Source organism: Nematolebias whitei, chromosome 14 (assembly GCF_014905685.2).
Source record: "Nematolebias whitei isolate Nwh7 chromosome 14, NemWhi1, whole genome shotgun sequence".
Classification (NCBI taxonomy): Eukaryota; Metazoa; Chordata; class Actinopteri; order Cyprinodontiformes; family Rivulidae; genus Nematolebias; species Nematolebias whitei.
Genome location: NC_056511.1, coordinates 18804527 through 18821039, shown reverse-complemented (window position 1 = coordinate 18821039; position 16513 = coordinate 18804527). Strand labels below are relative to the sequence as shown.

The following is a 16513-nucleotide window of genomic DNA, read 5'->3' as shown; positions in this document are numbered from 1 at the left end:
AGACAGTTGGCAGTGCTCTGCAAAAAGGACATCTGGTCGTCTGATGAAGAGAGCAACGGGCAGAGCATGCAACCAATACATGAGTGGCAGCATGCATGGGCGCACATAAAGAGAAATAAAACAATGCTGGAGCTCTCCTTTAACTGAAGCCCACACAGGAAAAACAGAACATCATGCTCCATTTTCTTCTGTCATTAGTGGAGCATGGAGGTGCTAAACTGCACACACAGACACTTGGCGCTCACAGTGGGTCGACCATCATAGTCGGCCTCAAACACAAAGGCTACGAGCCTCCTCACTGTGTCGAAAGCTCGTTTGGAAGAGCAAGCACTATGTCTGTCTGCTTTCTGCAGCTCGTTATTGAGCGGCAACACCAAGAAGCTGCATTCAGTACAGCTCTGCTCGTACACACACACTGTACTTTGAAGTATACACGGATGCAGTTTTTCTCCAAATGGACGAGGGAGCAAGCTTGTCATATTCACACAAAATCTATGTGAAGATAAGAGAACAAGAAGTGGCCTATATTCACATTAAGACAGGAAGCTGTGTGACACAAACAGAGTCTCCCTGGCAGCCTTCTTAAAACAGGACCAAAGGAAGAAAACAGCCATTCCACACTGATCATTACAGTGCCAGCACTAACGTCTGTGGCTTTGAAACAACTGAGCCATTTAATGGTCTCTTCTGGACATCTGAGACACCCGTTCTGCTTCAAGCAGAGAGGCAATCATGTTACTGATCTGCCTCAGGAAACTGGGGACCATGACAGTCAAAAATCAGAATTTACGACAGTAAAAATAAAACTATGGGGATGTGATTATTTAGAGCCATATGAAAAGTCTAGTAAATAAATTCCCCTCACTGACATTGTTAAAAAAAAATCTAATTCTTATCAACATGTCTTTTGTGTTACATTCCTTGTTTTTTGGCCAGAAAGGCAAATTTCAGATTCAGGATCCGCTCTATAGCTCAGGAGCTGCAGTAAAACCAGCAGCTGGTGGAGCATCAGCAGCTTCAGACTCATGGCACTGAAATCTTGACACCTTCATCATAAACAAGCTGTAAGAAGCTTGAGGCGTGTCTGCCAAAACAAGCAGCAGACAGCTGCCAAGGTAGTCCACCATCTCATCTTTCACCGTTAGTCAAGCCAAAAGGCAAGAGACAGCGGTTTCTGGAGTTTATAAAGCTCAGTGTTCGACACTGTGAAATCTCGGATAAAAAAACTTTAGTTTAGCACAGAAATGCAAAGCTCCATGCATAAACCATGGGTTTAAATAAGAACCCCACTGTTGATGGTGATAGTTGTGCATTCTACGTCTAGCCTCCTGTACAGTTTTAGATTTGCATCAATATTTTGTAAGAAAAGAGGTATTTTTTTTATTAGTCCTCTCAAATTAATAAAAAATGCAGTTTGTGAAAGACATGTACTCTTTAGGTAGGCAGTTAAAATGTTGCCAAAATCTTAATAATCCACAAAACACATACCAGTACATACACAATGTTCTCTATCGGCAACATATAAAAATCTAAAAAAACAAGTTTCTCCTGTGAAGGCGAGCCTGTGATCGGGAGACTGCAGGTTCGAATTCCCGGAGCATTACAACAAAAAGTGAAGCACACAAATTTGCCTCCACCCTCATTTGCCCCAGTGGGTCCTTGAGCTAAGCCCTTAAACTCCCCTATCCACCCATCTCTAACTGGGCACCTTAGATGCTAACATGGCAGCCGTCCGTCCTGCACATGTGGGCTGCGGTAGCTCGGTGGTTGTGGTTGCATCGAGGGAATCTGGCGTAAAACAACTGCCAGGTTTAAACCCAATAAGAACACAGCCTTGACCACTGAGATACCAAAGCCCTCAAAATATATATTGGCTACCTCTTTCAAAAAGTAAACAAATTCAAATCAAGAAGGCAGTCAGGTGAAAATAATAATCCTAAATAAATTAACAGCACATACAAGTCTGAAACCTCTAATTTTGAGACTTGTTCATATATATATATTTCTAATGCGGACCTAAATATCTGAAATTGCAAGAGTTACAGCAGAGAGTCTGACGGAGCTAAAAAGTGATGGATAACAGCGAGTCAACTGTGGTCAAGCAGCTGAAGTAGTTAAAAAGTTATGGATACTGGGATAGAATGATTGTGTGTAGTGGTTATTGTTGTCGCCTCAAACCAAAATGGTTCTCGGGTCTAATTTTAGATGGAAACTTTGTACATTTTCGTGTGTTCCCTGTATGGATTTTTAAAATGTAATGTCTTTAATCAGATACTGCAGTTTTCTTCAACAGGCATGTCAGGATAGTTGGACAAATGAAAGTGACATTAGTTGTGTGTATGTGCATAATTGTGAGTTGTTTTTTTAGGTTTCTATCTCTGTGTGGTCTTGTCTCTTGTGGCCTAAAACTGATCTGGGTGTACACCGTCCCGAAATCCCGCCATCACGCTGAACAGGCGAAGGCAGGTAACAATGGATGACAAGAAAAACAGCCTGCTAAACTCAAGCTGCAACTTTAGAAAATCTACCAATATTGCTTGTCTTCAATTGTAAGCTGACAGTAGTTGATTAGTTGACATAGCTAAAAACATTAAAAAAATAAATAAATAAGTGCAATTTAGGTAATTTAAAGAAATTTTGCAAAAATCATTAGAAAGGTTCATAAACGTACAGTCAAGCTCATGGAACTGGAAGTAGGAATAATATGAGGCCAAATTCAACACTGACAGTACAACAACATGGTAAACATAAATAATTATAATTTTAAGAGTACATTTGTAGATTACATTAAATATTTTCTTATTGGTATGTATCTTTTACATGTTTCTAAATGTACTGTGTTGATTCAGAGTCTGATTTATACTCGAATACGTTTTTAAATACAGGTCTCTCTTGTAAAGGAGTCCTCGAGGCTCAATGAGACTAACCTGTATAAATAAAGGTCGAATGGATTACACTGTCCACGCCACAGTGCCTGTTTTCTCATTTAGCTATAGTTTATTTTAATAAATATAGAAAATTATTAAACTATAAACTATTTAACTTTAGTTAATTTTAATAAATATAGAAAATTTCACATGTTACATACAGTAATAACCAGTTTAAATGAAAAACCTGAATTGCATATTGAATATAAGGAATGCCCACCGCCTTTCAAGATAGTTTAAACGTAGATAACTTTATATTGAGAAAACTACAATAGAGCTAATTCCAAAATAAACATCCCATATAAAGAAAATGCATCAATTAAATAACTTTTTTTTTCCAAAAAGCACCCGGATTAGCACTGTGCCTGCTATTTTAGCATTTGCCAACACACTGATTATTAATAGTTTTCGCATTTAACAGTTGACAATGTGATCAACATTCAGGGCTAGAAAGCTCAAAGAGAACAGGGAGGATATGATCTGGTGTATTTGTACCTTGTATCCTGGACCGAGCTGATGAATGGCAAAGATCTGAGCCGGATTGAGAGCTTCACTGAACACATAAATAGCACCCAGCTGACCGCAAAACACTCTGTTTGCATCTGCTGTCTCTGATGAACCCAGGAAACACTTGTCATAGCTCTGGAAAAGAAGGCAGAGGACACACACAGGTTCACTATAAAGTCAGATTTATTTATAACAAGTTCAATTCAATTCAGGTTATTTATATAGCACCAAGTCACAACACAAGTCATCTCAGGGCACCAAACAAATACATACATAAAAATGTAATTGGTAACGTTATTTATCTAAAGTAGGGTAGCCAGCAGATTGCATTGAGTCTTCATTTCATTGCAGTCTCCCCAAACATGTCAGGGAATCATCTCGCCTTAATTTAACATTAGAGTTCAATATTCATGTGCATAACCATTACATAATAATCGGTCAACACTGTACCCATGGTGCACTGATAAAGAAACACTGAAGGATTTAGAGAGATAACATAACCTTATGATCAGTCAAGTTAAACCTAAATGACTAGATTAACACATCGAGTTATGGGCAAATTGGTCAAGTATCCAGTAAGGTTTTGAACATCTCATTTAAAATACCATATTTAAAATATACATATATTTTACTTTGAACCAATGCATTAGGACAAATCAGCATCTTTGAGCGTAAAAATGAACATTTTTATCATCCTTACACTGCAAAAAGTCATAAACATTAATATACTTGTCCTGTTTTATTCTTTGCTCAGAACCTTTTGCAGTTAGTAACAGAGAAGACAAACCTTAGATAATAGCTTTGAATCATGCTCCAACTTGGCTATCACTTATGTCTATATTTCTATCTACTCGGCCTTCTGCAGCTACATTCTCCTAATACCTCTTATCGCAGTATCTGTCCTCCTTTACTCTCAAAATGATGACATGCGTTTTATCTTTAGCCTTCAAGAGAAAACAAACTGTGATAGCATCGACACAATTTAAGACCCGTTCCTTCACCTCTTACGAGTTTTTTGATGAGCTGCGCAAACTATGTGCACAAACTCAAAGATTTAACCTCGAGAGGGAGGTACTTCTTACAGACAACAGCAACAGCCACTAGTAACTGCAGCAAAGTCAAGAGCCAAATAGGGAAGAAGCGTAACAAAAAGGCCACTGAGAGTTCAGGCTGCCTGTCCCCTGCTAAATGGAAAAGTTGGATGTTGAAGTTTGGATGAGTTGTGCTGGAAAGAAGCCCAAGGGCAACTCTATCACAACCGGCAAATGCAGAGGGCAAACCTCAAATGTTTGCCAAGTTCACAACATGAAAGGAAGTAAGAAGTGGAGCCAAACCAATACTGGATTTCTAGGAATTCTAACTAAAAATTAAAAAGATTTCCAATCCCAAAAACTGTCTGGTCAAGATAAACTTTTTACTCTTAAGACAGGTAGTTGATAAACAAACTGTGTATCAAATAAAGACAACGTTAGCAGCCTTACATCGTTCGTGTTGACGTGCCAAGCCATATCACCATAGGAGACCAGCTGACCGTTGACATAGCAACGGATCTCAGAGTTTCTCCAGCGATTGTAGATGTGGACGATGCTGATCATGTACCACTGAAAAATAAAACACGTGAAGATCATAAATCTGTACTTATCAAAACCAACAATCAAACAGAAGTAACAAAAGCAGCAACATTTAGATTAAAAAAAGCCTTTTTTTTTCCATGTAGGCTGATATTCTACGTTTTCAGAAATTTTACTGCATTTTATTTTGTAAATAAGTATAAAGATCTACTCCCCCCCACCCCCATTTTTATAGAGTTGGATTGTTTGATATGTGTTGCATCACCTTGCCTGAGCTGATTGTGTGTGTTTTTATATACTCTTAGTCTTGGTAGTCAAATGCATCATAGTAATTAAAATAAAGTATTAGCAAACCTTTTAAAGTACACAGTAAAAAAAAAAAGAAGATAATTTTAACCTCGTTAGAATCAATAATAACCCAAAAAAGTCTAAACTTTTGACATCAATATCCTGCTGTGCAATGACTGATTTCAAACACTTGGGCTAGTACTGTATATACTTCAAAAGGTTAGTTTGTTTATTTCACGTTAACATTCTTAAATTTAAGCACACTATGAAATATGACCTCATACACCAAAGTTCATGCTCAATAATCCAGGTAGAAAATCCAACAAAGTTCAGTCAGGTCATCTGGACGGCTTCTTTTTTTGTTGAGACGTTTCGTCCTTCATCCAAAGGACTTCATCAGTCCGACGAACCACAAACAAACTCATTCCCACAAGCAGCACATTCCCATAGTGGACCATCCAGTTTGCTGGTGATAAGATGGTTTCTGGGGCCCGCCCTCTCCCCCGTCGATTCCTATGAGGCAGCCATAGTCAAAGTGGTTCAAAACATCAAAGTTCATGCTCAATAATCCAGGTAAAAAATACAACAAGCCATCTTATCACCAGCAAACTGTTTATTTTCCCCACTATGTGAGTGTGCTGCTTGTGGGACTCAGTTTGTTGTGGCTCCTTGGATTGATGAATTATTTTAGATGAAGGGCGAAACATCTCAACCAAAAAAAAAAGAAACCGTCCAGATGACCTGACTGAACTTTGTTGGGTGACCTCATACAGTTTACTGCAATGTGCTGGATTCATTCACCCCGGAGGAAAGACAAATACGGTCTACAGAGGGAGGAAGACGAGCTAGAATTCTGCCAGTTCATATATCACCACAAAGCAAACGTGCACCTAAGCGCCCCCTCGCTCACCCACACATTAACCCTTGCACACAACAGACAAAAGCCTGTGAGAGGTAGTGACTTCTAAATTGATCAAATAGAACCACTGGGAACTTTGTCAGGCAGTGAGTGGATTCTACTGGGTCAGCAAGTCTTGCAGAAGGCCATCTCATCAACCGGATGCGTGCGCTTGTTTACAGGCGCATGCAGCGCTGCGTTTGTGTGCAGGACAGCAGCAAAATGCTGATGGAGCAGTAGAGGGGCTGTGCACAGGCCTTAATTGACAGACCTTATCTAAACTCATCAACATTCCCAGTGAGTGCAGGGAAGAGATAAAAGAGGACAGCAGCTGCAGCCAGCACACTCCTGATGCTTTCTCATCTAACAAGTGGCACGCCATTTCCAAACCGGGCATGTTTCCTTACCTTACGAGGCTGGAAATCATACTTCACACAGTGTTGAAAGCCTTTTCCTTTGGACTTCAGCGATGTCACGATGAGACAGTTTCCCACAAAGTGAGCCGAGTAACCAATTCCTTTACTGGTGCGAAAACTGTGGAAAATAAAGCAAATGACGCTTTCGATAAATGAAACGAACCCTGAGTTTTTATTTGACTGAAAAAAAATGAGCTGAAACCACTTTAACACAAGCACGGTACCTTTCATGTGCACATTTTTGATTATTTAAGTCACCTTTTACAAAACGCGACAGGCAACAGCAACAGGATGCTCAGATTACTGGTTTTTAAGGAACACTAATCCTCCTCGCTTCCATTCTCTCCATCATAAGATTTCTCTTCCCACATCCGTAACATCCACGTAAAACACAGTTTCACAGCTAAGACACATTTTCCTCCTGAAATAGGCCCAGAAAGATCACACGTGCATCAAAGCCAGAGAGCAGAGATAAATCCCTCTCAAGTGAATCCCTGGTTTACATTAGCATGGCGCTAAAGAGGGTTATCATGGCCGTCGTGCAGCTGCAGAGGCCACTGTCAAACACGCTGCTTGAGTAGCAGCTGCATCTGGGGGAGGATGATAAGACCTGGGCCAGAAGAGAGGAGGATGTCCTCCCTCTCTCACGCTATTTACCATGACAACCTGACAAACGGTTACTAAGGAAACAGGATTACATCCTAACACTTTACATGATTACAGCTCGTCTCTGCGATGATATCTGGAGCAAATGTTGTGTTTAATTCTTCTTTTACGACAGTAAAATGCCCAATTTTTTCAATCTGCGGCAAATTTTTGAAATAATTAAGGGGAAGAAGTGAAGGAAGGATGATGCTAGTTAGCATCGCAGAGAAGGGAGGCAGATGGAAGAAGCCCAAGCAAAGAAGTTCAATTAGCCAAAAGGTCAAAGCTAATGAAGCTTCTCACTGGCTAACGGCATGTGCTTACAGGACTAAGGCCAGAGCTGCACAGCGAGCAGAGGCATCCTCCAGACTCTGCACTTATATCATGTCATGACATTTCAAGTTTTGTTCTAATTTCACAATGCATTTACCTCTGAACTCGATTTATGTCCTTCAGTTTTTATCACTAACGTGTTCACTATCTAGAATTCTAAAACTAGTATCACCTGCTCATGGAGAGTAAAAAAAGGAATATAAAATATGCTCAGGCTGCTGCTTAATACACCGTATTATTTTACATTATTATTGTTTAGTGTATACCTTAGATCCATGTATACTGTGTCTTTTTGATACTTTATATTTTTGCTGGTTTTGGTGTAACTGGGACACTGTATACACTATTTCGTTCCACCTCATGTACCACATGTGATGTGAATGACAATAAAGAATTTGAACCTTGAAAAAATGAAAAATCATTCTGAATATCAAACTAAACTCCAGAGCACAAATGTATTTATGTTGCATTGTGTGTCCAGCGTAGTCGTCTTGTAACAGCCACAATTCATTAGAATGACTTGTTGTTTGTTCATTTTGTTCGTTTGTTTGTTTATTTTGGTCTATCGTCCTCTGGATCTTCGAATGTGTATGTTTCCATGTTCCTTCTAACTTAATAGGATGTTGTTTTTCTGTCAGATGCTCTGTTCTGCAGGGGCTGCCACAGTGAGTGAACTTGCAGAAAACATTTGGCAATTGTTTTACCCTGGAGGCACTTCCTGAAGCAACCCGGGCTTGAACCTGCAGCCTCAGAATTACAAGACCGCAGCACTAACCACTGAACTACCACAGCCTCCTAGCTATTTTAGGGTCTATGATAAAAAAAAGGATACATCCTGTTTTGTAATCCTCTTAAAGTAGAATCAAGTGTCTCACTTCTAAGAAATGTTTATTCTAAAATAAATAAATAAGCCGTAACGTCTTGTTGTGGAGTGTACAGTGGTACTGCAACCCCGGAGCATTCTAATCACAACATGTCAGTTCATTCAAAACCCAAGAAATAAAAAACTAACTTGTACAAATAAAATATGTTTCTTTAAAAGCTTTCCAAATTACTTCAGTACTAACAACAGTTTCTTGCTTTGTAAAGTTGCTTTAGATTTAATTAATCTACTCTAAGGCGCTGTGCCATTTTAAATGCATTGACTAATGAGGATGAACAAGTTGCTGGTTTAATTCCAGGCAGTGCCACTTGTACCGAGAAGCAAATTTAGTGATCGACAAGACTGGAGCAGTGTTATCTAAATGAAGTCCTTTTGCCAGTAATACTGGCAAGTCTACGCCATTTAAATAAGCTGTAAATATATTTTATGCACTTCCTTTGACAGATATCAGACTATCTGCACACAATCCTGAAATATTCAAACCACTGAGGTTGAAAGTCTGCACTCTACCTTCTCTTGACATTAATAAAACTCTACTTTGTAAAACATCTTCACCTCAGTCAACTCCTTTTTATTCTAGACGCAGGTCATTCGAAGCTACAGAGGGACCAGAGCTTGCTTTATTCTGCACTGCAATGCAACTCTGGTGATATGCGCTGCTGATTATCCATGCTGCTGATTTCATGCTGCTGATTATTTCATGCTGCTGTATTCATTCATTCATTCGTAATCTACCCACAAAGACTCATGTTCGTGGTGCTGTTGTTTTGGTGTATTATTAATTTGCAATATTAGTGTTTAGCGCAAGTCTTAGATCTTTTAACGTACTGTTTGGTGTTGGTTTAACGTATATCTTATCTTAGCTCCTCATTTACTGTTTCTTTATACACTTTATATTTTTGCTATTGTTGGATGTAACTGGTACCCTGTGTATACAATTACGTTCCTCCTCATGTACCACATGTGATGCGAACGACAATAAAGAACCTTGAACACTGAGTGTTTATTGTAGTGCCATTTTGTTTAAAATATAAACTTAAAACAGTGTCTACAGTGTTGGCCATTTAGTTATTATCTACTGCTATTTGTATCTATATTTTTATTTTATGTTTTCCTGTCCGCTGTGCTTGTTTGTTTCTGTTGTACAGCACTTTGGTTGGTCTTGTTGCTGTTTTAAGTGCTCTATAAATAAATTGGTATGGCATTATTAGACGTAAGCACAAAAGACTAAAAGACATAAAAATGTTGTTTTATTGTTACTTGATGTCAGTTAAAATATTTTATAACTAAACTTGCAAAAATATTGATACTAAGTCAATAAGTCAAAACCTAAGTAACATCAACTCTATGACGATCTGTTAAATAGAGAAATCTTTTTTTGAAATTAGAAAAACTCCTATTAGAAATTCATTTTATTTTAGACTATGTTTTATTCAATAAAGGTTTCCATTTGACTACGATATAGTCCGGGTAAAGTGATCTACTCACCAGTAGAGGTATGGTTTGTCCTTGTCCACGTTGATGTTGTTGAGTGGATCCTGCCTGAACCAAGTGTTGATAGTGAATCCGTTCTGGTACGGCCATTTGGCAATTGGTGGCAACGCAATAGCCTGGTGGAGAAAACAGAAAACAGCAGCTCCTGTCAATGTGTAAAACAATTAATATTACAGTATATCACTTATTTCTATTTAACAGCCGCCTTATTTTTGTAAATTAAAGTGCATGTGTACAGGTGAGCATGAAGGATATGAAGGAATTTTTAGTCCTTTAGGTACAAAAGTAATGTCATCTTTCTAATCTGCAACAAAAGTGTTGGCGTGCAAAGTCTCACCGCTGCACTGCGTCCTGGAAAGTTGAAGAAGGTGTCGGGACCATGCCTCTGAGGCATCTGGTTCAACACTGACAAGAGCTTGATAGCGTGTCTTGGCTAGCGGAGGAGAAGAGAAAGTAATCATCATTATTATTGTGTGACAGATGTCGCCTGTTAGAAAGATAATAGAGAAAGACAGTTGGGGGAAAAAAATTAGCATGGCCTCACAACTCTACCACAACCTCACCGGATCAATAGGTCTTCAATCATCTCCCTTGACTACAACCCCTCGACTCCATGGCAACCCTTTATTGATTTGCCTCTAAAGAGGGTTTCTGGATGGGGAGGAGCAACTAAAATGGACTGAGGTGGATGGGCTGACAATAGGTATTGGACAGAGGTGGTATTGCAAAATGGTTGAAGGTATGGACCACTGATCAGTGACCAGAGGTGGTGACGGTAAGGTCAAGAGAAAGGGAGGGGTATTATCTAGTGAAAACCACGATTACACATTCTCTACACCTACTAACCTGAAATGAACAATTCAACTGTTTGGAATATGAGGTTATGAGGAAAAGATATGAACAATAAATATAAGTTGTAGATAACTTTTAGAGCAGCCCAAGTTTAGAGAAAATTCAATCGGACTAGATGGACAAGATAATGGCTAGTTCTAATAGGACCAGAACCAAAGTAGATTGCTCCTGTCATTTTTTAATGGCTTATTGTAAACAGTGTTTAATAAGCCTTTATATCACTTTCAGGTTTCACGATGGGTGGTTATTGAAGGCAGCAGTAGCAGCTAACTGCAGCACTTCTGATTCAGCCTGGGTCATTTCCTGCAGGAATATCCTAATATTTTAATCAGAATAAATTTGTATTGCAAAACTGATAGCGGGCAGCACGGTGGAGCACTTGGTAGAGCTGCCGCCTCTCAGCAAACAGGTCGCACCGTTCCAAATCCCGGCCGGCGGCCATTCTGGGTGGAGTTTGCATGTTCTCTCCGTGCATGCGTGGATTTTCTCCAGTTACTCCGGTTTCCTCGCACAGACCAAAAACATGCATGTTAGGCTGATTGGTAACTCTAAATTGTCCCTAGGTGTGAGTGAGAGAGTGAATGGTTGTTTGTCTCATTTGTCTCTATGTGTCCCTGTGATGGGACTGGAGACCTGTCCAGGGTGTCCCCTGCCTCTCGCACAGTGATGGCTGGACATGAGCACCAGTGACCTCCATGACCCGAAAAGGAAGAAATGGGCAAAGATAATGGATGGATGGAAAACTGATATCAATGTAAAGATTTATAAAATAATTCCAATCTCAACTGAATACAAAATTTTGAGTTGTTTTAGGGGCAGCAGGATCCACTTTGGTCTTGTCCGTGCTCTGTCTAGCTCCAACGTCATCAATCGGGTCAAAATTTAACTTTTTCTCCAAAATGAGGCCGTCAAAATAACCATCTGCAACAGGTAAAATATTAATTGTTCATAAGCTTTCCACATAACTCTTCTTTAAAAGCTGAGTTCTGAAAGACTGAGGTGTCCCTTTAAAAAGACTAACAGGATGTTAAACAAACAATTTCTGGGGGTGGGGGCTTCTACGTTCATGGAAAACATGAAAATGTTGACAGAACCTGATCAGGCCACTTGTGGTGACTAGTGAAAGCAAATAGTTTATTTTAGAAGGCAAACACCCCCCTTACATCTCTTACAGGGAAATCTGTCAATATACAAAGACAAAAAGCACTGAGCTAGCTGTTTCACAAAGACTTTAACCCCATAAAATCATCCTTGATCTGCACAGTTCAGTTTTGAAACATCCATTCCAAGGTAGGGAAACCAAGCGAATGCAAGCCGAGCTAATCAGTAAACTGCAGGTCACGGTTCAGATTACATCAACAGGAAACCAAACTAAGTTTAAACTAATCACCTCTGACTCTCTTCCACTGAAATAAGCATGTGTTCATGTATTAAACAAATACATAAAAAAACCAATCTTATTCTATAATTCAAGCTAAAACATTACTTTAAACACATTTTTCAGTTTAAAGGTCTGGAGCTGTCACATGCAGGGCTTCATTAAAAAAGGTTTCGTTTGGCCGACTGCACTGTGAGGAAGAGCTCAGATGAAGAGGTATGCTGGCGAAACAGCCTGTCAGAAGGGAAGGAGGCAAAATCTGAGCTCTTGAGAGAATCATTTAGTCTAGTCAAGCTGCTCTGCGGTTAGTGACACAAAATGAGAGCTGCATGCAAAAAGAGCATGCGCTGCATCCAGTATTCCACCTTCACACTTGATTAGACCGTCACTGATCTTTTCATCAAGTTTCTGCTCCAGTAACAACAGTAACAGAGACAATCCTGCACTGAATTCATGAAGTTAATAATAAAAAAAAAAGATAAAACCACTAATTGCCCATGTTTCAACATCCACTCCCAAATAAGTCCAAACACAGATACGAACACACAGAAACACAAACACATCCTATGTTATTAAGTCTATTAGCACAATAATCTCATTAAGTGACATCAAGACTAATGACACAACAAACTCAAGTTGCATAATTAATCACATACGCAATAAATTAGGCTTTTATATTAGGCTTAGGCAATATTATATAGGCTTTTATAAAAGATGAATACTAGCTTAGTGAAATCAGGATTTTTTTTTAAAGAAAATAAACAAAATTAACAACTGAGTTAAAAAAAAAACTGTTCCTTTAATTCCTGTTTTTTTTCTATCCATTACTGATTTTTGTTACTGTTAAGCATACAACACCTGAATTATTACCAAGAAATTCTGTATCTATTAATGAGCACAATATGAGCTTTTTAGAAAGGAATATAAGAAAATAGCACCCCTTTTGTGCAAAAGAAGATATTTTTGGTGTCGGAATTCACAACCTATCCAAAAAACATGTCAGACATATTGTTTAGGATTGCTATGCAATAAAGTGAGCCACTCGAAATTGCAATTTGCCAATACTGTATTAAATGTTTCATAATTAGATTAGGTCTGTGAGTATTATCGGAATAAGTCAGATTGATGTGTGCTGGTGGGAGCTTTTAGGCTAAATACTTAAAAGCTCTCTTGAATATAATGTGCTTCAAAGGTTATTGGGTGTTAACTCTTGTGCAAATTGAAGTGTGTCTGGTCGGCAAAGCCAAAAAAAGAAAAGAAAAACAGAGGTCAAAAGAGAGGTGAAGTCAACTGGCTACAGAAACAGGTGTAAGAACAGCTACAAGATGTGTAAAGTAGTGTTCTGTTTCTTAATAAAACAATTGTTTCAATGTGATAAAAAATGACATAGTCTCCCCTTTAATGTTCAAGTATTCAACACTTTTAAAAACACAAAATAAAAGTACCATAGATGTAACTTAAGTCCTCTTCTATTCATAATTTGTACAAATGAATTGGGACAGAATGTGTCTGATGCTAATTTGCACTTTTATGCAGAGGACACAGTTATTTATTGCACTGGATCCACTCCTACTCAGGCTATTGAACTATTACAAAAAGCCTTTGCTGCTATCCAATGCTCTTTATTACATTTAAAACTTGTTCTTAGTACAGATAAATCTAAACTGATGTACTTTTCCAGATCCAGAGGTCCACAAAAGATCCCCTCTGTGTTCTCTTGCAGTGGAAATGAAATGGTGCTGGTTCACGCATATAAATATTTGGGCATTTTGATTGATGATTCCCTCACTTTCAAGCCCCATGTGGAAAGTCTTGTGAAAAGGCTCAAATTAAAGCTGGGCTTTTATTTCGAAATAAGTTGTGTTTTTCATATACAACTAAAAAGCGGCTTGTCTCTACAACTTTTATGTCTGTTTTGGACTATGGAGATCTTTTGTATGCGATTGCTTCATCACAATATCTTAAGATGCTTGACTCTGTCTACCTCTCTTCTCTGAGGTTCATTACAAACTGCAAAATGTCAACACACCATTGTGATTTGTACTCACGGGTGGGATGGCCTGGTCTGACTGCCCAAAGGAACTCCCATTCGTTAACTTTTATTTACAAGGCACTGCTTGGACTCCTGCCGGCCTATATTTGTACTGCAATAGCACTGAGAAATGTTGTGTGTCTTCTACCGCTGCTTCTTTCTGTCCCTTTTGCTTGGACTGAATTGGGTAAGAAGGTTTCTGCTCCCTCTTCTTGGCACTTGCTACAAGAAACTCTGAGATCGACTGAATTCATCTCATTCAGTGCTTTTACATACAAACTAAAAGTTATTGAGGCCAATTTAATGATATGTACCTGTTTTAATAGCTAGCTTGTTTTATAGCACCTGTTTTTTTTATCGCTTGACATTGTCTTTTAACTGTGTAATTTCTTTGTGTTGCATTTGTTGCTAACTCTTGGCCAGGTTGAAAAAGAGGTTTTTAATCTCAGTGGATTTTTTTATGCTGGTAAAATAAAGGTTAAATAAAAAATAAATTATGCAAAAATATATGGAAATGATTCAAAACTGTTCACTTCCGTAACAGTTTTATTTTTTAATTAAATGGTAAATGGACTGTACTTATATAGCACCTTTCTATTAAACCTGGATACCCTCTGTGCCCTCATTTCCCCCCACCACACACACGTACAGTATTCATACATCACTCTGCTTCATCTCTACCAAGCTGATCGGAATAAATCATTCTATAGAGACTAATCAGTGCTTTACATCACATTCATATACTGATGGGACACACATCAGAGGTGGTTCAGTGTCTTGTCCAGGGATGCTTCAACATGTGACTGCCTACTGGGGGAATCAAACCTCCAACACTTATTAACTGCTCTAACCATTCAGTCACAGTCACATCTTAGTCACCATAAACTTACCCAGATGCCATTCTCTCCTCTCAGCATACTGAAAAGAAGCTTCAGCTCCTTGACTGTGATGCTGTAACTGGCCAACACTCCCAACATGTCCACCAGGAGGTCTGAGGAAAACACAGAGGAAGAGAGGGAGTGTAAGAGACAAGTGTGTCAGTTCTTACAAGTGTATTTGTGAGCTAGTTTGTAGAAGGCTCTGTGCTAACATTTCTCTGGAAGATGTCATAAGATAGAGACAGATTTTATACTGTGAGCGTTGGGCAATTTATCATTCAGTGCAGCAGACATTCAGGCAGCTGCATCCCCCGTGCTCACTGTTACTGCACTGTATACAAGACACACACTGCCTCGTGTCTCAGTAGGAGCTGCTGTGCACAGCATTACTCAGTGCAGGGAATTACAACACTGTGATATATTGAAATTATTTAAACTCATCAAGTTTAAATAGCTTATAGATAGGTATAAAAATATTATTTTATTTTAATATTATTTTGTTAAAGATTATAGGTAAAAACAAGCCAACTTTAAGCATTTCGATCAGCTGAGGTTTATAATTTTACATTACATAAATTATATAAGTTCCTATTAAAATCATATGATGCAAATTACTTCAGCTAGCTATTTTCAGTATTTAAAAGGTGTTATGTTTTGATTTTTGGAATTTCAACATATAAATAGATTTTAAAAATAGATAAAGAAATATATAGGTTTTATGAAAAGATAGTTCAACAAGGTTTTCAGTAAGAAATTAGCTTTGTGTAGTTTAGTGTAAGACACGGAGAGCAGGAAGATATAAACTACCGATAGTTTGTTTTAAAATGTTTCAGAACACAAACAAACCTTTTGCCAAAATACAAACAAACAAATAAATAAATAAATATATATATATATATATATATATATATATATATATACACACAAGCTAGAAAGGTCCATTTTCTTGTTTATACAGTAGTCCCTCGCTACTTCGCGGTTCGTTTATCGCGGACTCGATCTATTACAGTTTTTCAAAATAAGATTGGGCATGACACACACTTGGCAGATTGATGGATGAGCAGCACGATCGGCATGGAATTTTTATTCAAAATAAATTATTTTTAATTATTTTAGTACCTGCTGCACATTTGTGCAGCCCATGCTGCAGGATAAACTTCCTGCTGCAGCTGATCAGCTGTTCTCCATGCAGAGCAGAGAAGTGGGCGTGGCCAAGAGCGCTTGCAGGTGGCTGAGAGCAGCAGAGGCAGAGAGGGAAATCATGACATTCTACGCTATTTTAGAGTGTTTAGAGTTTAGAAACATTGTTTAGAATATTGAAAGAGTGTGGGAAGGCTTTAAAATGCCTTTATACATCATATATAATATATATATATATATATATATATATATATATATATATATATATATA

General features: G+C 38.4%; 1 protein-coding gene across 1 annotated transcript in view; it reads right to left on the bottom strand.

Moving 5' to 3' along the window:
* The window catches only part of LOC119420879 (neurobeachin), a 167688-nt gene that overhangs the window by 101991 nt on the left and 49184 nt on the right, over positions 1-16513 (bottom strand). The window contains exons 3-8 of the mRNA XM_037688300.1: positions 15115-15215; positions 10300-10395; positions 9957-10078; positions 6599-6725; positions 4916-5035; positions 3423-3569 (exon numbers count right to left, since the gene is read on the bottom strand). Of these exons, the coding sequence (XP_037544228.1) occupies positions 3423-3569; positions 4916-5035; positions 6599-6725; positions 9957-10078; positions 10300-10395; positions 15115-15215 (713 nt within the window). The remainder of the gene's footprint in view (positions 1-3422; positions 3570-4915; positions 5036-6598; positions 6726-9956; positions 10079-10299; positions 10396-15114; positions 15216-16513) is intronic.